This window comes from Haemaphysalis longicornis, unplaced genomic scaffold, assembly GCF_048455015.1.
Source record: "Haemaphysalis longicornis isolate Haplotype H1 unplaced genomic scaffold, Haemaphysalis longicornis Haplotype H1 scaffold_6, whole genome shotgun sequence".
Classification (NCBI taxonomy): Eukaryota; Metazoa; Arthropoda; class Arachnida; order Ixodida; family Ixodidae; genus Haemaphysalis; species Haemaphysalis longicornis.
The window spans coordinates 61,807,363-61,833,446 of record NW_027526407.1 but is presented as its reverse complement, the minus strand read 5'-3'; the positions used below and the strand labels follow the sequence as shown (position 1 = coordinate 61,833,446).

At 46.0% G+C, this 26,084-nt stretch overlaps 1 protein-coding gene across 1 annotated transcript in view; it reads left to right on the top strand.

Annotated features, from left to right (window-relative positions):
* Nucleotides 1-26,084, top strand: part of LOC144142801 (uncharacterized) — a gene marked incomplete in the record, with an annotated part of 266,299 nt that overhangs the window by 29,497 nt on the left and 210,718 nt on the right. The window contains 6 exon segments of the mRNA XM_077674555.1: nt 480-608; nt 2,937-3,065; nt 8,406-8,525; nt 9,910-10,029; nt 12,608-12,739; nt 13,910-13,978. Coding sequence (XP_077530681.1) covers nt 480-608; nt 2,937-3,065; nt 8,406-8,525; nt 9,910-10,029; nt 12,608-12,739; nt 13,910-13,978 — 699 coding nt within the window.

Genomic DNA, 26,084 nt, shown 5'->3' with positions numbered 1-26,084 from the left:
GCCAACCATATTTCGGTGAATCCAATAAAGGTTTGTTGCGCCCGCCTTTTTGAGGGACGTAATAGTACACGAATTTGTCTCCTGGCCGTAAGAAATCTCTGGTGTGAAGGTGCTGCTAGCGAAAGCTGCAGTTAATATGTTGCTGGAAAATAATTTAAGAGAATTCAGTTAAACATTTAAAACAAATGTGCAAAAAGCTGACATTTTTATGCTCAAAGCCGGATGAAGGGTATAATTGGCACATCTATATTCAGGTAACTCTTCCTAGAAATGCGTGTGCACTACAAACGTGTGCATACTTTAAGTTGTATACAGTAAATGGTTCGAATGCAATTATGAACCTCTTTCCGGCACCCTAAGTGTTTTGTCCTGTTCTTACTCACTTTAGCAAAAAATAGGTCCTTTTTATTTATTTTCAGTGTAAACCCGGGTTTCCAAAGTGAAGATAATTTTTCATTTTATTGTTTTTATTTCAACAGAACCACATACCAAGATGCCCGATGGTGTCACCCATGCACGGCAAATGGTTCTCAGAAGCCTTATCAAAATATAAGGAACTTCAAAAGAAGCAACGCTTAGGATGCAACGAAACCTGCAGCAACTTTATGGTAACACTCTCATATATTTAAAATGTCATAAGCGCTGTGTTTATTCCGATTCACCGCCGCATGCGAAGGATACAGAGGTCCTGCTCCGATATACACAGCCCCGCAGGGCCACCTGTGTATTCAAGCTGACGGCAGTGGCGACACTGGGGACCCCGAGCGCGCGTGGGTTGGACCCACCCACGCATTAGCCTGCGCGTGGCTTCGCCGGGTCCAGAGTAAAGGGGATCCTGGTGGCTGAGTTGACACCTGGTTCTTATGGACCTTAAGGCCCCTTGGTGAAGCCAACAGACCACTTTGCCCTCGCTTGTTGTAGAAGGCACCCCCGGACTGACCCGGCCTAGGGGGAATCAGCCAGTCGCCCTTTCCTGTCCCGTTCTCTCTCTTTCGCTTTCGTCTCTTCTTTCTCCATGTTTCTGCCCTCTTTTTTTCTGGTTTCTGACCTCTGCTTTTAGGCGGCAAGGGTTAACCCTGTGTGAATAACCACCCCAGGTTTCTTCATTGGTTATATGCTGTTTATGGCTAACGCATTTCTGCGCTCCTGTGTTGGGTTTTAAGGTGAGCGGCGAAATGGCTGCTGAGCATTTATATTAGTCTATGTCTACAACAAAACCTTCTCTTGATCACGCTCGGAATCCATCTGGACCACCGTAAGCTACTTTGTATCGAGGGTCTCGTTCCAACTAAAAGAACAAGCTTTTTCAAATTTTCTTGTTATTGAATCAACCGACATTCAGTGCACCCTGGGGAAGGCCTCATAGTTTGTGGTAACGAAGGAGCTGAAAGCTGTCTTTGGCGGAAAATTCAAAGTGACCGAGATGTCATCCGGAGGCATCCTCATCGAATGCGAAAACAAAGCCCAGGCGGATACAGTGCTGGTAATGCAACGGCTAGCAAACGTAGTTTTTAAGGTATCAGTTCACCGAAGCCTGAACTCATGCCAAAGAGTAATTTCGTATCCTCACCCTGCATACCTCACGGAGGATGAAATCCATCAGGGCCTGCAACAGGAAAATGCTGCTCTCTGGCGTATCATGGTCCGACGTAATGGCATTGACATCCCTACCAAGCACCGGGTACTGACGTTCAACTCTACTAAGCTTCCTGAATCTCTTAATCTCTCGTATATGCATAGATGTCAATCCCGCGCGGGTTCTTTAGATGCCCGATGTTTGGCCCCACACTACAGAGTTATCGTGGCAAAAATACTTGTGCCAAGTTCACGAGTACCGATTATCCCTCGAACTCCTCTGTAGCGTAGGAAGCAAAGTGTGCCATATGTGCAGGGCCACATCCTGCGTACTCAAGGAAGTCTCAGGAATTTTAAGAAAGGTAAGAAATAATGTCTCTCAATATTAAAGAAGGTCTTTCGATTCAAGAAATGCCACGGCACTTCTTGTTTGTGCGAGAAGTTACCTCCGCCGAGGTGGTGCGCCGAGGAACCGGGCCCCCTCAGGCATCGGCTCTGACGCAGGTTAGTTTCCCTGACTGTCGTGGGGCAGCCTCTTCCCCCCCCCCCCCCCCCCCCCCATGCAGCAGACAGGACAGCCACAGCCGACTGCAAGCGCTTCGTCACCACTGGCTGGGCAACCACCTTCACCGTCTTCTCTGGCTGAGGAGGCTATGGACGTCGTTTCCTCCACCTCGCCACTTGCAGGGCCCGAAAGGGCACTGGAAAACGCTCGACGCTTCTCGCATTTTACTATTCGGCCGTCGTGTGTTGCTCAACACCAAAAGGCTGTCTGGTACATTATTTCGCGCTGGTTTTCCGCAATGTTTTCTTCGTGATAACTGCACCTTCTCGACCTGTTGTTTTCTTCTTCAGCTTTCACTTTCATCCTGGATATTCGTTTTCCCCAAAAATGTGATCTAACAAAAACGATCATCTTGGATCTTTGCGATCAATACCTATAGTGACTATCGACCGCGTGACTACTGTTCTTGTGTCACGAATCGGCATGCTATCTCCTGGCTTGTACCATTTGACTGACGGCTGTGTATGTTCGAATTTGATATAGTGGAACAAGGTTTATTATCCATCGCCTATTTTAGTAGCCCAGTATAAAAAATAAGATACCACTTTCAATGAAAATAATAAACGTCATGGGAATTGTATCGGCTTTACTAATAATGCCACGGCTAGATATGAGCACTATTTTTCCCGCCTGGCATATGTTCGTGAAGCCTGACGAGTAATAATTGCATCATCACAGGGGACAATCCTGTGTGAAATAATTTTTTTAACCAATACATATGCACTTTAACAACAGTTGGCTAACTTAAGAGCACTTCAGTGACATGGTTCTTTGTCCTTTGTTCGCTTGTTACGAGGAGCATGCGATACACAGCAAAGAGTTTTTTTCGGAAGTCAAGGCTGTGTCTACGAACGAGATGTTTGGATATTATCAAGAACATGCCAACGGCTGCCCAAGAAACAGCCACAGTAAAGACACCACCCAGGTAAGCAGACTCTGTACTTAAAAACGAGAAAAGGTATAAGCACCTAAATATTTACATGGAGAAAATTACAAACGACAATTATGGGCCTATTTACATTTTCTAAGCTTCCAACCTTTGCCAAAGACATAGTGTAAAATACTGTTTTCCCGCGATCTATGTACAGAAGCCGAAAAATTATTTTCCGGGACATGTTTCCGGGGTAAAAAAAAAACTAAACACACGCTCATAATCCAGCTCATCAGAAAATTTCGGTGGCAAAGAAGACACTGCTTGAAATTTTAATTGCCTGCTTTAAACACAGCCTGTTAAACTCCTAAGTGTGCATTCTAATGTGCATTGTTTAGGCACGCTCCAAGTCGCCTTAATTCGTTGTGTCCTTTACCTCTTTTCTTGACAGAGCCAGTGTCCATATTTGCGCTCCACTCTACAGAGTACTAAATACCAACTCCGCGAATCAATTACGTCTGTTTTACTTCGCCACAGTGCATCAAGAAAAAATGTAAAACAAGGCTTTCAGGCTAATATAGTTGTCTGAATGTTTTCCTTTTGATCCGGCAGCTACTAGAAAGCGCTGCAGGACCACACAGACATTGTTTCAGTTGGTGTGATGAACGCACTAGGGAGGCATTACTGCTTGCCATTTCAAACTCAATCTAAGAATGGGGTCTATGCTAGTTTTAGGGCTTGTAATTCGCCCATGTTTAAGAGGCACACGTAAGTATACGAAACACTTCGCAAGGGAACCGAACAGAACATGTGGTAAAAGAAACACTGAAACAAGGGATAATTACCATGCTTCAGGCACCGGGATTTACGGTTATAATTGAAAAAATATAATAAATTGTGGGTGTCACGGTGAATAGAAAGTGATGTTCTCTCACGCATCAAGTGTATCAAACTTATTTTTTGTATTCATCAAATAACAGTCCTCTCCCACCAGTGTTACGCTGTGAATAAACGTAACTTTTAGGACGGAGTGAAGTGGAGTTTAGATTATGGCAAAATTGGGTATAGCCTACCACCGAAACTGAAACAAACGTAGAAACCCAAGCCAATCAACGAACACTTGCCTTCCAATTGATGCTTTAAAGGAAAATCCCATTGTTAATCTTGTGCAAACCTGCTGGAGTATTGAGTTTCAATGATTTATCTTAAATATCTCTCCAAGTTATAGATTGAGCCGAAAAAATAGTATTCTCACTTGACGACACTTTTCAAAACCACTATTGCCGATCTTGTTCTCCCCGAATGCTTCCTACGTTCTTCTTGAGAGAAACACAAAATTATTGCTGGTATAGGGTGGTGTTAAAACAGTAATGTATTTAGCAGAAGAGTACCCGTACAATGAACTTTACGCAGAAGTGGGACAGTCTACGACTGGCTTATCTCTGCTGCACAAATCGGAAACATTAATGGACTACGGCAAGGGACAAAAATGGCCCAATATTTATCGGAAGGCACATTTTTATCATTAGCGGAATCATAATTATCATTTTAATTGTCATAATCGTCAACAGCAGCGTAATCAGGACTACTGCACGTCAAAGGCCTCTCCCGTTTACCTCGAAACGGTCCTTGCCTGCGCTGCTCGAGTCCACTGTTTACCTCCAAATTCCTTATTTTATCCCTCAATCGGGTTAAGGGCCTCCTTCTTCTTCTAGACCCATTTCTTGGTGTCCACTCTGTTACCCCAATCGTCCAGTTGTTGTCGCTTCATCTCATTACATGGCTAGCCCAAGTTCATTTCCTTTTTTATGGGAACTATGGTGTCATCTACTCGGGCTTTTCCCCTGACCCAGGAAGCTCGTTTCCTGCCCCCGAATGGCACTCCTATCACTATTCGTTAATAATATTGGCTGCATATTTATGGTACAATAATATTATCGTCTTTATTAATGGTATAATATAGGCACTGAAGACTTATACACAGCATAGGACAATAGTTGTGGGTACTACAGACCCACTGAGCGAAGTCAGAGCTTTACAATTGCATTAGCAAAAGGCGTCGTATGAAAACAACTTATTGGGCGTTATCAAAAACGCCTTATCGGATGTGCCGCGCAAGTACACACAGCAGCACCGGACGAATAAACCGGCAACAAAGTATGCCTCATAACGTGATTTCTGGTACATAAATGCAGAAAAACGAACCAGTCATGAGATAAAGACGTGGGCACGCATGCACACGCACACACGCTTTTAAAATGCTCAAAAAAGCCGAGATTGAGAAATGTGAACGAGGTACGGCGGTGGCGTGTGCACGGCCACCTTGAACCACGTGACGTCCATGATCACTATTGGCCTTCTAGAATGTATTTCTCGCCGTTGTCGTTGATCTTGACAGCGCGCATCATGGAGGCCAGGTTAGCGCAAATTTATTCGTACATTTATTTTTGAGCGTCGTTGTGAATGAGATGCAGGCGGTTGGTAGATATTCATTGCCAACCTTCAGTGAATACTTACTCAAAGAAACCTAAGCCGACCTTTTCCTGTTGTGATTAGCTTCAGCCGCCTATTTTTTGTTCACGTGCTTCGTACAGTGTCTAGCTAACCTATGGCAGTTCTTTTGTGTCTATGTATTCATCTTTTGCGCACAAAGCCTTGGAGCTGCTATATAGTGCAATATGACGCACTTTCGCCCGCATAACCAAATTGTAAAACTTATAAGAGGCAACTTCTTTTCGTTGTACACTGAAATGTTTGACTGGGATGGCCGATTTTACGATTATGCAAGGCTGTCAAACGGTACAACGAAGTATGGCTGCGAAGGTTGCATGTTGATATTGACCGCTTTCTGATGTTTCGACATGTGATGAAAAAGCTGCAGCACTAAGCATGCCCCTCAACTGAGTCGTTCTTGCGCAGTCAGCCTGGTATGCCATATCTTTATTATCAGCTGTTGCCTGTGTGGCGCGTGAACACTTGCGGCTATAAAAACACGGGGTGCAACAGCCATATGAAGCATGCAGTAGATGGAAAATCGCACACGTGTGAGTTTGCTTATTCTGCCACCGAAAGCACGTTCCTGCGCAAATCGCAAATTAAAACTTTTGCGTGGAGAGTGAAGTTCCTGGGTGTTCGCAACGGGAGATCATGATTTGGTAGCTATTGCGAATGTTTTGCACAGCTGACGCATGAGACTGTTGAACAGTTCATTCGGTTAGATTTGTCTTATGTTTTGGAGAGAATGTGCATAAAGTTGTTGATGCGCATTCGCTTACCTTTAATGACGATAGTCTTGCTTGAGATACATATACCCTCAAATTTTTTCCCCCTCTGTCTGATTCTGCCTGCCTATCTTCCTGTGACTGCCTGTCTGTGCGTCCATACGTCTGCCCTTCGATTGCGCCCCCAGACCAAAGATAAAAACTCTGAATAAAATGGTTTAAGTGGATAAAGTGTTTCCAAACCTCAAAAATCTGGAAACGCCCTTCATACTCTTCAAAAAATTCCGCAAAAATAAGCATTAGAAAAATCTGGGGCGAAACCAAATTAGTACTATATAGGCAGTGCTCTTTTCCCTGAAAGTAAATATGTGCGTCATATTTCCGAGACCAAATAAAAACTGCGAGTGGAGCACAGCATTTTGTTCCAGAAATACAGCACGAGCTCATGCGCAAGCTTAGTCGTCGCGGTGGCACTCGAAGTCCGACTCTAACGAAATGTTTGAATAAATGGCGTGCTTCCAGTGGACCTCGGAAGAATTGGATTCCTTTGAGCAAACATACATTGTGATTATCAGAGGAGCAGCGGAACGGCAGGAGATGGGCGGAGAGCATGAGAGCTAGACTGGAAAAAGGAGCGAGACATTCACGTCTGACGAGCATTTCTGCACCAAAATGGGCCGCTATACGGCCAGTTTTTTTTTCTGAACAGAATTGGCTCACCAGCGTATGTACCACAGAATGTTTGGTTTTCCTCACTTCCTTGTTTATTTTTCTTTGCTAATGTGTTTGAGTTGTAATTTACGTTACATTAGGTACAATAAAAATAATACGGTCACTGATTCTGAAGTGAAATTAACAAGTAAAGAAACGGCTGCCCTCTCAATTTAGCCTGCTTTGCGCACTTCGCCTTCGAAAACAGGGTGCAAGAGTATTTTATGCTATTGCGCTAATCCTGAGCTGTGGAATGATCTGTGACCAGCTGCACCAAAACTAAGCAATTCCTGGTGCAGTGGCCCAGCTGCGATAACCATGCGCGTCGCTGGTTGGAGTCGTAGATAAGAATTTAGCACTGAAATTGGAAGTTGTGAATCGGATCCCAGTCAGAAAGGCGAACAGCTCGCGCTTACGAAATAAAGGCGCCACACTAGGGTACATGTGGATTTTACAATACTCACTGCCTAGAGGAGTGTCCTCGCCTTCTTGTAAGGCAGAAACCAAGCCAATTACACAAGTGAGATCTGAAACCGCATCTTGCAGAAAACTACTGCCTTGGGGTGACCGGCTCATTTTGAAGTGCGTGGAATTCCCCAGTGATCCGTCTGAGAGGTTGATTTCCCGTCGGTTTTTATGTTTGTGCTGATGCTTCGTTTGCTATGCATCGATTTCAGTCCCGGCCGCGGCGGCCGCTTTTCTGATGGAGTCGAAAAATTAGCAGTGGCTTAGCTCTGCTATGTCAGGATATACGTAGCGTCAGCTAAGGTTCAGCAGTTTTGTCCAATCTAGTTCAATCCAGTCCAGTCCAGTCTAGTCCAATCCAGTCGAATTCAGTCTAGTCCTGTCCAGTCACTGCTCCTCGCGCATGCTCAGCACGGCTCTTCACGAGCCAGGCAAAACGGCTATCAAGCGGCTCCGGTGCAGCGTTAGACTTGGCTACTGCGCAATGGAGGTGCACACCTGGGCACGCGGCGGCGCCAGCGCGTCTGCCGCGGCTATGACGTAACACAATCTACTTTAATCAAATCCAATTGAATCCAAATTCAAGCCAAGCCAAGCCAATCTAATCCGATCCCATTTAATCCAATCCGATCCAATTCAATCCAATCCAATGTCCCGCGCGCTTGCGCAAAACGGCCCTTCACGGCACGCGCGAAACTGCTCAACCTCGGCGAGTGTAGCTTACGCACAAAAGCAAAAACGCCGGTGTGTACGAGATTTCGGCGCACGTTAAAGATTTCCAGGTGGTCAATCCCTCCACTACGGCGCGCCTGATCGCCTGCGTTGTGTCGGCGCGTCAAACCATGCAGTCAATGAAGCATCGAATTCAGGTGTTGAACATAACTAAATTTCATGCCATCCACGCTTCAGTAGAGGAAATGCCTGCAGTTGTCAATTTGAACTTATGACCTGTCTGTGAAATATTCTTACATTTTTTTTCTGTGTTTTTAATTCGAAGAATCGCTCTAGCAGCGAGCCAATGGAGCACGAAGAGGAGACAAAGCAATATGAAAAACCTTCATCCGCGAAGTCTGAAGAACTGTCGGAATATCACCAGTGCAAACAGACAAATGCACAGGTCATTAGCAAACAGGTGGTCATTGGCAAAACACGTAGTAACAGATGTGTACAAATTCTAGAGTGCCAACTAATACATTGTCTAAGCGTTTTTCCAGAGATTGATCTCCGCAAATATATCTCTACAAATATTTGCATAACAGAGCTAGGCCAAAAGGAGAGCGCCCCCCAAAAAAGTACTTTTCAGTAAAACAGCTTTAATGCCTTTATAAAACCTCGTTTAACGTACTGCGCCATGCGTTAAGAACAAAAGGGTAGTTATATTTTGGCGTGGTGCCATGAAGGATTGTTTCCGGGGTAATATTTGAGCACTGTACCCTACGTACAAGCCTCACCAACTGCAAGCACCATCTTGCAAAGCGCTACCACACTAATGAGAATTTCCTATTACCGCCTGGCGCTGAAAAAGAGAAACTTATCTCCCTCGTTCTTGCCAGATGAACAAAGACGGCGGCTGCAATTAATTTTTTTTCAAAAATGAAGCCTTCAGCCTGGACTTATCAAGAACGCTGTTAAATTAGCTGCACTTTGTGATAGCGTACATAAATTGTCCGCCCAGACATGACGTAAACCTAATATTGTGGTACAAACTATGCTATATTACTAGTTAGAAAAAGCCTATTACAGTATTGTGGGCCAAGTCAGGTAGCATAATTTGTGCATTCTGCGGTGTTCAAGGTTCGTTTGTGGGGACGGGAAGGGGATAAAATATTACGTACCTCAAGCACTCCCGGTATTGTAATGCCAGGTGTTCGCTAAAATTAGGTAAAATTTTGCATCCTCACAAAAATTGTCAGGATTTCCGATCACCCAACCAAACAAATAGTAGGAAACCATCCAAAGCCCCCATCCTTCTGGTAGGACTGACAAGCTTCCAAAATTGCGATAGCGTATTTTTCATTTTTTTCCCAATCGAATCTTGTATTTTTATGCAACATCACGGCCAAACAGCTCCTTTCTAACAAACAACCACGCGTTCTTCATATTTGTTCACTTCAAGCCGGTAATACTACAAACAGAGAGTTGTTATAAATTTAATTGTCACTGCTTGGTAGCGATGTTCAGGACGTCATGCTACGGATCTTGCATGTGCTTAGTACTTCATGGCATTCAGTTCATGTTTTACGGACATAGATTGAAATCTCTGCATTAAATTTAATGGTGACGTTGCGTAGCTGCTTCGGTTAATTGGTCGATTCAAAAACAGGGCATGTCCGGGACTTCTTCATATGTTAAGAAACTGACAAAGCAAGACAAGAACATAGACTAAAAAGTGCGTAGGTTTTCGCGTGCTCCGACAGCATGTGATTGTACCAATGTTGCTAGCGAAAATGCACTTCCGCAATCTCTTGTCCTCCGACAAGTAGGATTTTTTTGCCTCGCAGGAGCATCTGGAAGCCTTCCCTCAATCCCCAGAGGCTGATATTGGAGGGAAAAATCAGCCGCCAGCCGATATTACAGAATGCCTATTGTGCTTTGATGAATGGGACTGCCAAGAGATACAAGTATGCATTAACCTTAGCTTTCTAATATTTTAAGATATACTTATTCCAATATCATAAAAGGATCATCTGCCTGTTTATGCTAATAAAGGAATACGCCTCAAGGTCAGTGCAGTGTGCTGAGGAAATTAAGGTATTTATTTTAGTAAGTATTTTGTGCGCGCGGCTAGTGGTTTTCTCGAAAAAAAAGTGACCTGCATAGTGCAATAAAAATTAGTCATGAAACGGGTGCAAATAATGCTGAACAGATACATAGGTGTTCGTTGACTTCTCTAAAGTGTCACCTTATATTAACTTCGTGCTCTTCACGTCACACAACTGTGAGAAAAATATCTTCACTTAATGATGTGACAAATCTCTCTATTTAAACTACGTGTACTTCGTATATTTGCAGCAACATAAGGTTTCTGTCTCAATCGTTCAAAGTGTATTCTACACGCGGTATTTAGGCTTCAGAAATGTTTCTTCAATAAAAAAACGTTTGCCCGGGGATAAAACATTTTTATAGCGAAGCTGCAGGCCAAGCACGACACTGCGCCTGTGTCATGGGTTTTCTTTTTTTTTCTTATTGTGTGTCCTTCTGCGCAGTGTTTTCACTACGAAATAGTACGTTTTTCTTCTATTATGTGGGTTTCTGAACAGTTTCTCACTATGGGTTTTAGCACCCGGTAGGTGTGGCATCAGCGTTTCGCACACATGTTGTCAGAAAAGCGACCTACAGGACGCGATCAGGCACGTCACGCCAGGTAATGCTGCAGTACCTATCCCGAGTGCCAGCCAGACATGCATTTAAGATCACATGAGCTCGAAGCCCGCTCCCAGTTCATTCCTGTGTCACGTTCTTTCTGCGCGGAGCTGGTGGCTTCTTCGCCTGTAATATTCACACGTAGAGGGTTTCTCTTTACGAGTCCTATTTCTCGCCAAAGTCGTTACTGCTCACCATTATCAAAAATCAGCAACTACGCCGACCGCAACGAACCTCTTAAAAATACCACACCCAAGTTCATTTCAATCTAGATGTGCCAAGATGCCTTCCCGTTACTCAGATTTTTCCCTAGGCGTGGATTCAGAAATTCTTGTTTTGTAGCGTCAGCTACACTGCCGAGGTTGAGCGGTTTCGCGTGTCTCCTGGAGAGCCGTGCTGCGCATGCGCGAAGAGCAGTGACGTCACATGGGGCATAGAACGTTGCTGGCTGCCCGGCGTCTCTCACACACCCCATGCGCCCAGCGTCTTCGCCAACCTCCGTTCCACACGTGGTGCCCCTGTCCACTTGATGATCATGCGAAGGGTGGCCGGGTGTGCAAGGGATGGCTCGTGCGTCGCTGCAACACCGGCGTAGTCTGTGGAGCCAGCTTAGCTCTGGGGCGATTGGTGACGCTGCGCCGGAGCCGCTTGATAAATATACATGTGTCACATAATGCGCATACCGTGTGTGTGTCATTGAAGCAGCAGTTAAGCGTCATAATCAAGCAAATCCTAGACAACCAGGAAAGCTAAGAATAACCAGCTGAAACTTAGCTCACGCTCCGTATATACTGGCGTAGCCGAGCTAAACCACTGCTATTTTTTTTCTATCAGCGCTGCGGCGGTCAAATGCTATTGAGCTTAGTGAAGACTTCTGCGCAAATACAGATTAAGGGTAGAGGAACGTAAAAATTAGCAGTGGCTTAGCTCCGCTTTACCAGGTTATGCGTAGCGTGAGCAGATGTTGAAACGGGTAAAATGAGGTTTCCTGGTTGTCTAGGACTGATTATAAAGCTTAGTGCTGCTAAAATGATTTCCAATTCAGCCTCATCCAGTCCAATCCAGTCCAGTCGAGTCACGACGGCGGCTCCGGCGCGCTAGCTGTGTGCCGTGTGACCTCACTGCTCCTGGCACAAGCTCGGGCGCGGCTATACTGGAGCAACGCGAAACTGCTCAACCTCGGCCAGTGTAGCTCACGCTACTACAATGAATAGATTCCCACCCTCATCGGTGGCTTAGTGGCTAAGGCGTCGTGCCCAAAGACGCGGTTTGCCTTCCCAACCGTGGCGGCCGCTTTTCTGATGGAGGCAAAAAGCAAAAACACCCGTCGGGTGTACGAGATTTCGACGCACGTTAAAGATCCCCAGGTGGTCAAAATTAATCCGGAGCCATCCACTACTGCGCGCCTCATCGCCGGCGTTGCGTTGACGCGTTAAACCCCATAATTAACTAATAAACAATTAAATAATAATTCATACTAAATAATACATCTATGATTTTCGTACGTTTCTTGAATTCGAAATGGGGGTCCTTCCTATCGCAGCAATCCGTATAATCTCACGGGAATCAGGCGAGTACAAGTACAGGAAACCACTGTTTGCCCTTTCTGGTCAAGGGGAAAAAAAAACTAATGTACTATACCACCGAGCAATGAATTGCAACAAAAGTTCATCCGTGACACATGCAAGGTTATAAGTTGCACCACTTGCTCGAGGCTTCGGAGTTGTACGCGAGCAAGCCTGCTTAAAGAAGACTTAATTATAAATTCCGTATATGTAGGGATATTATCGTGCATCACCTAAATATTATTGCGTTCGTGTTTTTGCATTTACGCAGGAACACATAAAACATCGCAGAACGTACCGTCTCAAGTGCTCTCAATGCGACAGCAAAGTGGCTCTTAGTGACTATCAGCGACACCACGATCATGACTGCCCGGGAAATAAACAAAGGAGAACCAATAAAGAGGTAAGCCGCTCATTTCAACGACATGTGTGTGAAGCCTGAGACAGCGGATAAGTGTCGTATCAAAGTACCCTGCCATGGCGGCTCATGAATCATCCACTGCCGTTTCCCGAGGGTTCATGGGGGGATATCAAGCGATCCAGCATCTAATAAATTTTACATGTATTTGAATATTGTGCACCTTACCAAATAAAATTTATCTATGATGCAATATAAGCTGTTTATAGTTTGAAAATATTGCAGCCTGAATCATTTTTCGTTTACTCTTACGCAGGCAGGATTGATTTTTCTCCATTCCATGTAGCGCTGACGCTTTGAGTCCACGTCATACATCACAATCTAGTCTATCTTCTAGAAATACCTCTTATACTTATTTTAAGTGTCGGCGGCACATAGAAAAACAAGAAATACACGTTATTACCATCAGCCCTCCGCCACCCCATCCCCCAAATCCTTTCAATTGATTCCTAGCAAAACAAATATTTTCAAGAGTCATTCTAATTAGGCCAAACTCCGCCCTAGTACCTAATGTGTAATTTATAAAATATATCAGAACCAAGCTAATATATAGCCTTGCACTTGCCTTACAAAGTTGAATTATAAATGTATATCCCTGCTTTCCGTAGATGACCATTCCTTGCAGAAATAATCCGGGCTAATTTCATAAAACACGACACTTTGTTTTGGACTGCATCTGTCTAGGATTTTCTCCCGAACACATTAAGGCATTCAAGACATGTGGTTGTTGTTAGACGCAGCTGACAATTGTTTCTTCAGAATGTGTAGTAGTTCGGCTACCCACCCCAATATATGATTTGTGAATCCTGAGATTGCAATCGCACCTATGCTAGGCCCTTTAAAGTTCCACGTCAGCAGTTTTGTATGGTGCCATTTTTATTTACTCCTGTGCTCACTGGCATTAGATCTCGGTCCAGCTTCTCACTTTAGAACACCCTTTTGTTTACGTTTTGATACACCTTTGCCCTTCACGCGATCAGATTGCTGTCTTGATTAGAATCGTTGATTTTGGCCATTTGTGGTTCCCAACGTGTTGGAGGAGAGCGAATTTGTTTACGCGAAAAGAAAACTGCCTAATTGACCCCGCACAAGAATGTTCATTTATATTCCCCTACGTAGAAATTAACCAACTAATCAAAAACTGTTTCATCACAGGAAGGACTTGATCATAACCCCAAAATCTGCAAAACAGATGACGTCAACGCGAAGAAGCCTGCTACACAAGTAAGTGTAAGGAATGGTGCAGTCCATAAACATCAGATATTCGCGAAACACCATCGCGACAGAGGTCCCCCAGGTAACATCGCAAACCCTATTTCTGGAATAGTGTACCCGGTAGACCAGATTTTAACGGTTCTCTAAAAATGCATTAATGGGGGTCCAAAAGGCCGTTACCCAAATCGTTACTTGTGTCATTTAATTGCACGTTATGTGGAGATCTGATGACTTCCTTGTGTACCTGGAGTTTATTAGTTAACGTAACAAATTGCCCATTCAGCAAAACGTGCTGTCCAAGATCTATGTCATCCCTCACCACCACTAAAGAGCTACACGCCATTGTTACTTGCCACTTGAGGGATTCGGGGGCTCCTTCTTAAGAATAGAGAATGAACGACGTCAGGAAAAAATTAGCAATAGCTTAGCTCGGCTATGCCACGGTGTACGTAGCGTAAGTGAAGTTTCAGCTGGTTATTCTTAACTTTCCTGGTTGTCTAGGACTAGCTTGATTATCATGCTTACTGCTGCTTAAATGATACACACACACGGTATACGCATTATGTGACACATGTATATTTATCAAGCGGCTCCGGCGCAGCGTCACCAATCGTCCCAGAGCTAAGCTGGTTCCACAGCCGCTTGCCGGTTTTGCGGCGACGGACGAGCCATCCGTTCCACACCCCGCCACCGCACGCATGATCATCAAATGGACCGGGCCGCAACGTGCGGAACAGAGGTCGGCGAAGATGTTGGGCGCGTGGGACGTGGTTCCACAGGCGCACGCCGGTGTTGCTGCGACGCACGAGCCAACGGTTCCACACCCGCCCACCCTTCGCGTGATCAAGTGGACCGGGCCGCCACATGCCGCGCTTGCGCAGCACTGGGTTGCTGCCACGCACGAGCCATGGGATCCACACCCGGCCACCCCTTGCATGATAATCAATTGGACCGGGCCGCCACTAGCCGCACTTGTGCAGCACGGCTCTCCAGGAGCCACTCGAAGCCGCTCAACCTGGGCCAGTGAAGCTCCCGCTACAAAAGTGGGATGATGGTCTTTGGGTGCAGGCTGGTAAACCTCATAATAGCTACAATACACGCCCCTCCTTTTCCTGTATTTAGGAATCGAATGCCTGCATGGTTACTCTTGGGATGAAGTGTCACGATACCTTTGTAAGAATGACGTCAGTGAACAGAAGATGACGGCTCTCCTTGAGTACAGACAGAGACCATGCGTTAAAGCGCGACATTCAATATTGAGTGCGCTTGTTGTCTGCTACTCGGGCAAAACTCATTTGACAGTCGGCAGCCTGGGTATGATCTATGTAGCGAAAAAACGGCTCCCAAAGCTTCCAATTGAGCGCATCAGACAAAATGCTACCGCAGAAAATGCATGAAATTTTTACGGAACAATTTATGCAGAATACCACGAAATAACCCTCGAAAAGGGCGTTTCTGAAGATGAGTTGTTTCCTTCACCAGATTTTCTTCTAGCGTGATGACACTTCTTGCGGCACATCGGTTATAAGTTTGTGTCAGAACAATCCCCAGATCCGAACGCGTCACCGTGTGAAAGGGCTGCTTAGACTCTCGTGAAGGTAGGAGATGGCTCCTTTTTGTTGACGATGTCCTCAGTTTCTATGCTTGCCGTACTTTGGACAGCGTTAAAAGAACCGTATTTTTGAACCCATGTGGTTATCCCTCTGGTGCATTAAAATATAACTGGGTGAAGTGTGGTCACCGACTATCAGGCAGGAACGTTTACTGGAATTTTTGTCTTCCCGATGAGTAGCCATAATTTTTCGCGCTGCGCTCGGTCGGCTACTTTCAGACAGCGAAGAATTGTCTCAGAAGTGCTGGACATTGACGTTTTGATAACGGGCTTTTTCAAGCTGCCTGAAGAATTGACTTGATCGTCTGGCCGAAACGTGGTTGGGGCAGTTCTTTGGTCTGGTGTCTTAGGCCAAACTCTGATGCAACTCTTTCATTGTGTCAAGTCCTCTTCGCGGCTGAAAGGTATCCTTGTGGAGGGCGCGCGGCGCCTTGCTGCCTATGGATATGGTATCTCTTTCATGTGGATTGGTGATTTTCCACTGATCGTTTGAAACTTTCTTTCCTTTATTGCAGAAGTAGACGTTTTGGCCAGCTGGTGTCATGCGCTTACCGAGATATCTGGCAGGAAAGAGTACTTCTTGTGGGATGTTTTCCAAAGCGGTAGTGAACTAGGAGACCGCAATTTGCTTTCCAAGGCCTCCTCGCGGCTCAACTGCAGCAATTTCCTCAACGGCGGAGAATGTCGGATTGGTTGATGTCGGAAGTTCAGGTGATATGATGACATTACAGCGTTGTCGTTTCGTCTCCCATCTAAACCACCGCCTCCGTGATTAGTTAGCCGCGGCATTCACTCCCGTATGGACAACAGCGCCCCGTTCGAACACTTGCGCGATATCACCCCGCGTGACATTCTGCTTGATAAATAAGTAAAGCCGTAGAGTGGGCTAGTTGGTAATTCAAAGTGAACAAATGTAGCGCAGCAGAAACACACGGGACGGAAAGAATACACACGGATGAGCGCTCGTCCGTGTGTATTCTTTCCGTCCCGTGTGTTTCTTCTGCGCTACATTTGTTCACTATTTTGCTTGATTCTGGTTCGATGATTGCTGATTCGGAACGTGAAAGCTTAGGGATGGGTAGGGATCCTTCTCTGTAGCTTTAAGAAAGTATGTCTGCAGGCGCGGGAAGCAGTTTTTCAGACATAATTCCCTCGTTCGGAGCGCTTGGCTTTCCCGGTACCGTAGAAGCTTTGGTGGTGGCATTTCTTGGGTGTGCGGCGTATTTCTCCTCGTTCCCGGAACCTTTCCGGATGAGCATTCCCTTGCGGACGGGATGTTTACGTTGACGACAGTCTTAGTAGCCTCATTGCTGGGGAGGAATTTGTGCGCGTTAGTAGTAACGGGTGACGTCTATGCATTCAGTGCTACTTCGACGCACCTAGAGCCACTGCAGCGCTTCGGCGAGAGTCTTGGCAGATGGCACCACAGGCGTATTGTACATTGGGGATTTTTTGGAAATGTATGTGGTAAAAAAAATGCGTACTTGCAGCTGGGATAGCTAGCGGCGCAAATGCAGCGTCGAAGATTCGATGCGCGGCCGAGCACTGCCTTCCTTCATACAAGAGTACTCCCGGTAGCATCTAGCGCTACCCGTAGAATTAGGAATCCGGGAGGCCGCTTGGTGAATATGCGTACACAATGCTTCCCACAAAAATAAGACCACACCCTATGGGTTGACTGGTGACTCGGCTGCTTTTAATTCATCCCGCAGTCCAGTATGACACAGTATTGTTGCCGGCTGGAAAGGGAGAAGACGGGGATCCGGGTAGTCCGCATGCTTTCTTTACTAAACGAAATGACAGCCGACCGGCGCATTCAGAATGATTTCCAAAGCTGGGTGTTGCAAGGCGACCTGACAGCGGATTCCATCCAGTGCTTTGATGACCAGGTCGATGTAATCGGCTAGACCTTCGGATAGGCATGCATCTGCCGTACTACATTCCGGAAACTGGCCGCATATTTTGTTATCACCATTGCTTTCTTATTATTCGCTGTAATTAGCAGAGTTGAATTTTGCAGTGACATATTTTTCAAGTCCACAGTGCGGGCATTTATTAGCGTGGGACCCCTCATGTTTTACTCCTTCAAAGGTGGCCCTTGCGGGGATTGCGGGTAAATAAATAAATAAATAAATAAATAAATAGATGAATAAAAAAATAAATAAATAAATGACGAGCTCAGTGATGCTCGCAAAGAGCCGATTGGGTATCCCGCAGAATTGCTAATTGTCCATTTCCGCGTTGAGCGTGAAGCGGGCTTCGTTTGGCAGCCTCCGTGGAAGGGCTATTCAAGTGCAAAGCTTCACCCTAATGCGCCCCGTTGTGGTAAGCCCAAGCTAGCACAAAAATGTCTTTACAACGTCGATTTTGCAGACTTAGCATGATTTCGGAGAGACCGATTTATTTCCGATTCGCAATACGTTGAAAAGAAGCAGTTTTGAATCCCTGTGTTATCTGAGCACTTATGTGGTGATTGTCTCGGCGTGTTCTCGACGTAGGAAACGGATCAAATTTTTTTCGTTCCCGGTGATCCGCCGGAAAGACCTTTTTTTCGTAACAGTGAATTTGCGCTTTGAGGAAAACCAGTGGCGCTATAGGGCATGTCGAGGGCGAGGGGGTGGGCTTCACCGAATGCGCAGGTCGCTGCGAGGCCCAAAGGAAACGCAGTCGTGAAATGGAGCGCGCATTGGGCGCGAGTGCTCTGTCAGCGGCGCGTCAGGGCGCGGTCCGGCCACGAGTCATAACGTTGATCTTCGCCTTCAAATGACGGCACACTGATATTTGCTTTATTTTGTGAGATGAGTACAAAACCCATGCGGTGTTTTCTCTTTTCAAGTTTTGATTGGGTGCTTAAAGGTATACTGTGCTTCCGCATTTATGGGAATATTACAGTGGTGTTTTGTTGAGATGAACAGTTGTGCAGCGTGCCACACCGCACCGCACTTTTCAAGAAGGGCGCGCAAAAATACTCCGTCCATGAAAATATTGCGGCGTTACCTGTTACATTTTTATGCACGTTGTTTGTCGTGGTCATATTTAACTGCGATAATTATAGTTTTCCTACTGCAGGTCAGAAATGTAAGCATTGCTTCATACACAAAAAGGCCGGAAAAGTCTTTGGTCAGGATATGTTGCTTCGAAGCGAAAAACATACAACCGCTGATTTTTTGCACTGTTTATGAGGTAACTTTCTGGATTTTGGGAGGTATTCGCGTTATCAATGCAAATGGTGGCATGCTTGGTGGCTGTTCTGGCGTAAAGCGCAATTTTTTTGTTTTGTGTGAAGGCATCTGTCGAGTTCTTACGCTACACAATTCGCAGGCTCTGTGGGGCCGTTCTTTTGAAAAAAACGGTGTTTGGTTGATGTCTTGGTTTTGCGCGTCGCAGAAAATTGGGTATTACATTTGAATTTTGTTCCAACGTGAACGTATGCGCGAGGTTCTTGAGAGCTTTTAAAATGTGACCGTTAGCGCTTGTGTGACCGTTAGCGCTTGTGCAATAGTCGCGCCTTGGATGAAATTGTAGGTGAACTGGTACCCTCACTGTCATCTTTACCGGTTCGAGCCTTGAGCAGTTATCGGTTGTTTCGAAGGATTTCACGACTATCTCATCGCTATAAGACCGTGTTATATAAACGCCGAGCGTTTTCTTTGGTTCAAACCATACAGTTTCTTACAATATACACTAGAGAGAAATCTGGCGCTAGTGTCTATGCGGCTCACATCAAGGCCGCCTGTGTAGTCCTGGACCACCATTACATCATGCACTAGCCTTAGTTTCATTATTGGCTTGAATTGAAACGCATTAGTTGCCGTTTATTCGAACACAGGGCCGGAAAAAACCGGAAAAGAATGATGTAATATTATACAAGTGGAAAATGAAATAGGCTGTTTTAAAGCTAAGAAAAAAGAAAGTAAAGCGTATTTTTTCCGGAACGGTTCTGCCTACTATTCTGCAGGCCAAGCTGGTAGTTACCGACAATGTTAACATTGGGGGGGGGGGGGAACTAATCAGAGACTCTTATTTTACTAACTTTATAAATTTATTTCAGATAATAAGTTGTTTGATGAGTTTGGAAAGCTTTTTCAGCATGCCTACAAAACGTCGTCTTCGTCTTGAACCGGTACCCCGACCGTCAGCTACCGTTCACCAAATAACCAAAACTTGTTGCTGAGCGAGTTAGTTCATATTTGAAGAAAAAAGAAAACGTGTCGTTAAACATTTGCAGAAGAAGACAAGATAGGACAGATACAGGCGCCCGTATCCGTTGTATCTTGCCTTCGTCAAAGTACGTTTTCTTTCTCTTTTTTGTCAGCTACAACTTTCGCGGCGGCATATCACCCGATCAGACATACGTCCTTCGACTGCGGCATGACCAACGTCAGGTACGATCACGCACTGCCTGCCTTTTCACCGAACACAGCTACCACAGAACAGTGAAGAGTTCGGCTTCCTTGTAGCCCGTAGATGTATTAATGCATATTGAAGATAACAAGTGCCAAAACCGCTTAAGAATCCAATTGTCATGCCAAGCCCAAGTCAAAAGCGAGGGTCTTTCCTTGACCACCCAAGACGACATGAATTCTCAGGTGCAGTTTCCTCTCTAGCATATTTGCGAAGAACCTCTATGGTTCAAACGCATGCAGGGGTGAAGAACGTTCCAGCGGGGGTGGATAAAACCATCGATACGCACTTTGGAGGCACGGCGCCTGCCATCAATACGGACGCAGCGCGCATGCGCGTTCTTGCTTACTGGCATGCAAGACAGTATTCTCGCTTTCGGCAACCGAGCCACGGCTATGTCGGCTGGTATACTCCAGGTAACTGATAATTCCGTCACTAGCACCAAATTGTAACCTGGTGTTTGTTAGGCCAAACTGTCAAACCAAAAAACAACAAAAATCAGTGATGCTGCTATGGCAACCCTTTCGTTGATGCGGGAGCAAGAAACGCTGTGCCGCTTGTAGTCTGCTATGGGCTGAACGAGCGCGACTGTCTGTGGGCCGCAAGTGTGAACAAACATCACTTGCATTTTTCTTTACAGATTGTGTTGCTGCTGTACATCTTGTCTTCGACAGCTTTCAGTTGATAATTTGTTTGGACCCACAACACCTACACGAAACATTTGTTTCGAAATCTTTCCGAGTTCAATACGTGCGAGCCTGCACGCCCTGAAGCGTGACAATTTTGTTTGGCAAGAAAAAGGAGTAGGCTGGTATGTGATTTATTCACTGATTTTATTAGCAACCTGTCACAAGCGAAGTTCAATACATTCGACAATACCACAGAGCGGTGGATATCGTACAGTAAGTACAAATGACCGCATCCTGTCTCTGTTACAAAAACAGACATCTTAGTACAATTCATGGTATACAGAAAATTGCGGTAGAGCTTACCACATTAATTTGCTGTAAACTATACAAGTCTATAGAAACGATGGTTCCTAAAAAACACGCGTTCATGAATAATAAAATGGTTATGAAGGGAGATGAGCAGCACATTTCGCCACCGTTAACAACTGCTCCAGATTCTTATTCTTGAAAACTTGTAAGCCCAAAAAACATTTTATAGCATGCGAATTTTCTCCGTAATGCAGCCATACTTTACACCTAGAAAATGGGTTAAATACCACTATGTATATCAATAAACAACACGTAAAAACGAAACAAATATTGAGAGCGCAAACAAGGTACAAAAAATGTCTCCTAGTACGGCTTGAAAAGCGAAGCGCAGCTCGGCCGTCGCGCAGGTAACTCGAACTAATCGTAACACGGAATGCGAGAGGTCAGCTGCCACGTAAATAATTTTGGGAGCTTGTTTTATGTTAATAAACATTCGAAGGTTTAAATTTCCCTATAAAAACAACGTGGGAATGCTCTAAAGTCAAACCAGTTCGTTAAAGAAGCATTTGGGCACATTCGGCGAACATAATTTTGAAGCTGCTTTTCTCTGGTGAAAGAAAATGAAGGGCAACCACACACCAAACAATGCCGAAGCGAAATTTCCGTCCGCTGGCATCAATCGGCTCGTTAGAAACTGTCGACAAGTAGCTTCATATGCTTACAAGATTACTGACAAATGCGTTGTACCAAACAGAAAGAAATTTACTGCAAAGCAACAGCAGAAGATTTGTTCTGTTCGCCCTGTAGCTTTATTGATAAGAATAGCCCTTGCTTCTTCACAACTATGAGTGAATAAAAAGTGAGCTGACCTCCCGTCCACTGCGAATCTGAAAACATTAGCAGTGTTTTAGTTCGGCTATGACAGGATATACGTAGGTGATCATCATGCTTACTGCTGCTAAAACGATTTCCAGTCCAGTCTAGTCCAGTCCAGTCCAGTCCAGTCACTACTCCTCGCGCATGCGCAGCATGGCTCTCGAGGAGCCACGCGAAACGTTTATCAAGCCGCTTGGGTGCACCGTCAGGCTTGGCTACTGCGCAGCGGAGACGCACAGCCATAGGTCGGCAAAACAGGATGAACTCACTCAAAGTCAATCAATTTTTTTTTTTCATTCACGCTGTACACAATCAAACTCAGACTCAAAAAGCTGGTCTGTTCTGAAAATTACTCGTACTCACTCATCACACACTCATTTGTAATCGTACTCACCTGTGCTCAAACTCATTTGTTCTCACGAGTATTCGTACTCACGAGTAATCATACTACATCTGTACTCATGAGTACTCCATCTGCACTGAATCTTCTTTACTCAATCTTGTGTACTCATGAGTACTAAATCTGTACTTATGAGTACTCAATCGTCTGCATTCATGAGTACTCAGTCGTCTGTAGTCACGAGTACTCAAGTTTTATTACCTACAAATACTCAACTTATTTGTAAGGTTAACTAGGCCGTGGCTTGAATGAAAGACTACACAGAAAAAAAATGTTTAGCTGATAAGAAAAACTGAGGTTACATATAGATCAGGACCGAGTAGCACGGGAAGGGAACGTCTGACGCGATTCACCGTCGTAGCGTGACTCACTACGCGAAGGCACATACACGTGAGAAAGCGAAATGGAGCATAAGCACTCTTGTTGCGTATGGCGTCTCCTCTTGTGCTCAGAAATAAAGCATTGAAGCATGGTCCGCGTCGGGCTTAAGGGGAGCTCGGGGCTTCTCGGTACGGCCGGGGCCATAAATTGCGGTTTACTGCGTGTCTTCGGGTGGCAGCTCTTGATGTCCGTGTTCGCGTCCGGGTGCACTGATATTACCCCAATCGTGCTTCGAATCTGAATAGTGCCTGCCCCCAGGACCAACTAAGTGTTCGCTTAGGCTGACGTCCGTTCGTATCCAGATCACTGTCCTCTTAGTCACAGATGCTCGATGCTGGCGCTTGTTTGTTGTTCCGGATTCTAGGAACATCAGAGGGCGTATGTCTGGATGCGGTTCGGTGAATTTCAAATCAGCTTGATTTTATTGTGTGTGTGCCGTGGGATTCACTTCGTCGGACCTGAAGTTTACAGCGTTCACGGCGTTGTGTTAGTCGCGTCGCTTCCGTCGGTGACTGTTCCTGTAGCTCGTTGCGTGCATGATGCATGATGTGGGAGCGTAGACGTCCGTTTTGTTTGGTGGTGAGCTGCGTTCTCGAGGGATGGGATAGTTCGGCCTGCTGAGGACGTTGCTTCAATTGAGGTGTGCGTTGCGTATGGTGCGGGAGCCGTTTGGCTTTTCGTTTAGCGTGCGGTAGCGTGGCATGGTCGTCGGGTGGCGTGGCTGATCGGTCAAACTCGTGGCGGATCCGTGCTCGTTGTCGACGCGTGGTTGCTTCGGAATTGAAACCATTGCGGCAAGAAAGCGGGCGTAGATCGTCTCGTCGATGCGGTCCCACATTCCTTGGCGTCGCAAGCGTGACTTCATCCTTAGGGCATTCGATGCCTTTGTCTGGATCAAGTTCATTCGTTTCCGTTGTTGCCGTTTCCTTCTCGTCACTCAAGTTCTCGTCCTTTGCCCGTTTTTTCGAGAATGCTAAAATAATTATCGCTCCCGTACAAGCAGGCTCTAAAGCGTTCTGTTCGTCCCGAGTCCGCTTACTAACGGTTGCATGACAGCTCGTACGTTCCGGTTGGGTTGAACCATGTGCGCTGGGTGTGTTTTTTTTTTTTTTTTGATTGTGCAAGGCTGGTTTCTGCGGTTGTGGCATTCGCTAGCCAAGTCCGGATAGCGAAGCGAGAGTGGAGGATGTCGCAATTAAAGGTTTCCTCCGTGTGTGCTGGCTTGGTAGCGTTCCGCGCGCTGTGCATTTCGTTCGCCGTCGTAAGTTTCACCGGTCCAATTTGGACGTCGTTCGTCACCTCTGGTGCGTTTCGTGCGCTGTGCGTCTCGTTTGTCCTGGGAAACTCCCCTAACCTTGGTGTGCTAACGTTCGCCACGTATGGTGCGTTTCGTGTGCCGTGCGCCTCGCTCGTCGTGGCCATGTCCGCAAATCCCGATACGATGTTGTTGGTTTCGTACACCAGGGCCGGGTGACACCGGCCCCGGTAAGTGCGACCCTGCACCCTCCGATTACGTGTCTGCGGCCTATCATACTACCCAGTTGCGCAACCCTTTGCTCCTGTGTCTGGCCCCTGAGCGCTGATCTATCGTTACCCGGAATGGTATCTTTTATGTCCGGCAATTTTTTACCCAACTGTATAAAAAAATTAAAGCCTTTCCAGTCAACGTCAAAGCTGTCGGAAGTGCAGAGCAGTGATTCGTCATAATGGGCTCCAGCGCCGTTATCCGCTCACTGCTACCACACAATGCAATTCACATTTTCCGCCTTCGCTGTCCTCGCGTGACCCCTGCCTGAAACTGCTCCAACGGGAGTTCCGTTCTTTTAAATGCAGAGCATTTCAGTAACTCACGATGTCACCCGCGTTGGCGTCCGTAGTCCGCACCGTCGTTGTCCCTACTATATAAAAAAAATACCATCCGGCGCCCGGTTTCGATCCCTCGACCCTGCGGGCGGAACACAATGTACATGGTGCTCTAACCACTGCGCCACAAAGCCGACACAGAATGGGAGGCTATGAACGCGCCTTATATCGTTGACTCATTCAAATTACTGCTGACGAGCGCTCTCTCGTCAGCAGTTGCCACAAGTGCAACAACATTAACGTAACGCAAACTACTTAACGTCGTGCGCCCCCGGAAATGCTCTGCATTTGATCGTGCCCCTCGCGAGGGGGATGTTTCACTGCGTCTTCCTACTGGCCAGTACACTCGTCGCCATCTGTCAGATGTTGTGCGAACCCTTTGCGGCTGATGGCTCGCGATTGGAAACGACATTTGGTTAGCAATTAGACAGCGTTTCCAAAACACCTACCGGTCGCATGCTGTCGATTTTCTGCTTTCTTTTTCCCCCGCAGGTACCGGCGTTGCACTGCCGCTCTTTCTCGCTCACTATCGTAAAAACCAACCCAACCAGTGTTCCTAACTAAATGAACGCGGGTGCTGCCGGATAATTACATATATTTTGCCTGAAATGTACCTGCAGTTTTCTTTGCGCTAAACAACGGGGAGATGTATGACAAGTGCCAGCGGTTCACGATATTTGAACTGTTATGACTATTTAAACCGCTTGGTTTTGGAAGTCTCTGCGGTACGCCCCGACGACGGTGCGCCGGGCTCTACTGGGGTCCGTTATCTCGCTGCGCGGCCTGATTCCGGCATTCGCTTGACATGGAAGCGCTACAGCGAGCTACGACAAGGCGGGGGCCATTCAAGGGCTCGGAATTTAAAAATGAATAAAGCTCAAACTAACGCGTAAGACTTGAAGGTAGTGAAGCTGTACGCAACCTTCAAGACCATCACGAAAGTTTAAGTCCACGATGGCGCCCAATTTGCTTCTTCGCTGCTCCAACGACCATTATTAGTCCGTGTCGTTGCTATAAGTGTGAGCTTGTTGCAATTTTTCGAAATGATAATCATGGGACATTCACTTATTTCCTTTTTGGTGATGGGGGGAGGGGGGCTTACGCTAGGACATGTCTTTCTCGTTCCGAGCAAGTGCTGCCACGATGCGGAAAACGCTGCAATTTTTTCGGCACTCTTGGCGAATCTTCCCAAGTGGGTGTGCTTGACTAGACTCCAGGGGATGATAGAGGGATGCTACTGGGGATGCAGGGAATTCTGGGCACGCGCTCACGTGCGTTTGTTCGGCAATTTCTTGGTATTTTTAACTGCGGACACGAAAACATTATGATTTGCTAAACAGATTCACTGTTAGAAACACTCAACGTTTTCTAAAGAATGCCTAATTAGAACCCCGTGCGAACAAAGGAAGCGGTTAGGCGTTTTTGTATCGCATCGCTCGCGTCAGTAAAATGAGAAAGGATGACACCGTAGGTCTTCAGCGGACAATTATGGTAGCCACAATTCTATTCGCAGGCATGTATAGCGCCTTCTACGGAGTCTTTCTTTGTTTCGGGGCGAGGCGACATAGACATGAGAACACTTCGATAATCATGCGAAATCGCATTGTAGCAAATGTGCTTGGATGAAAGCGGCGTACAATT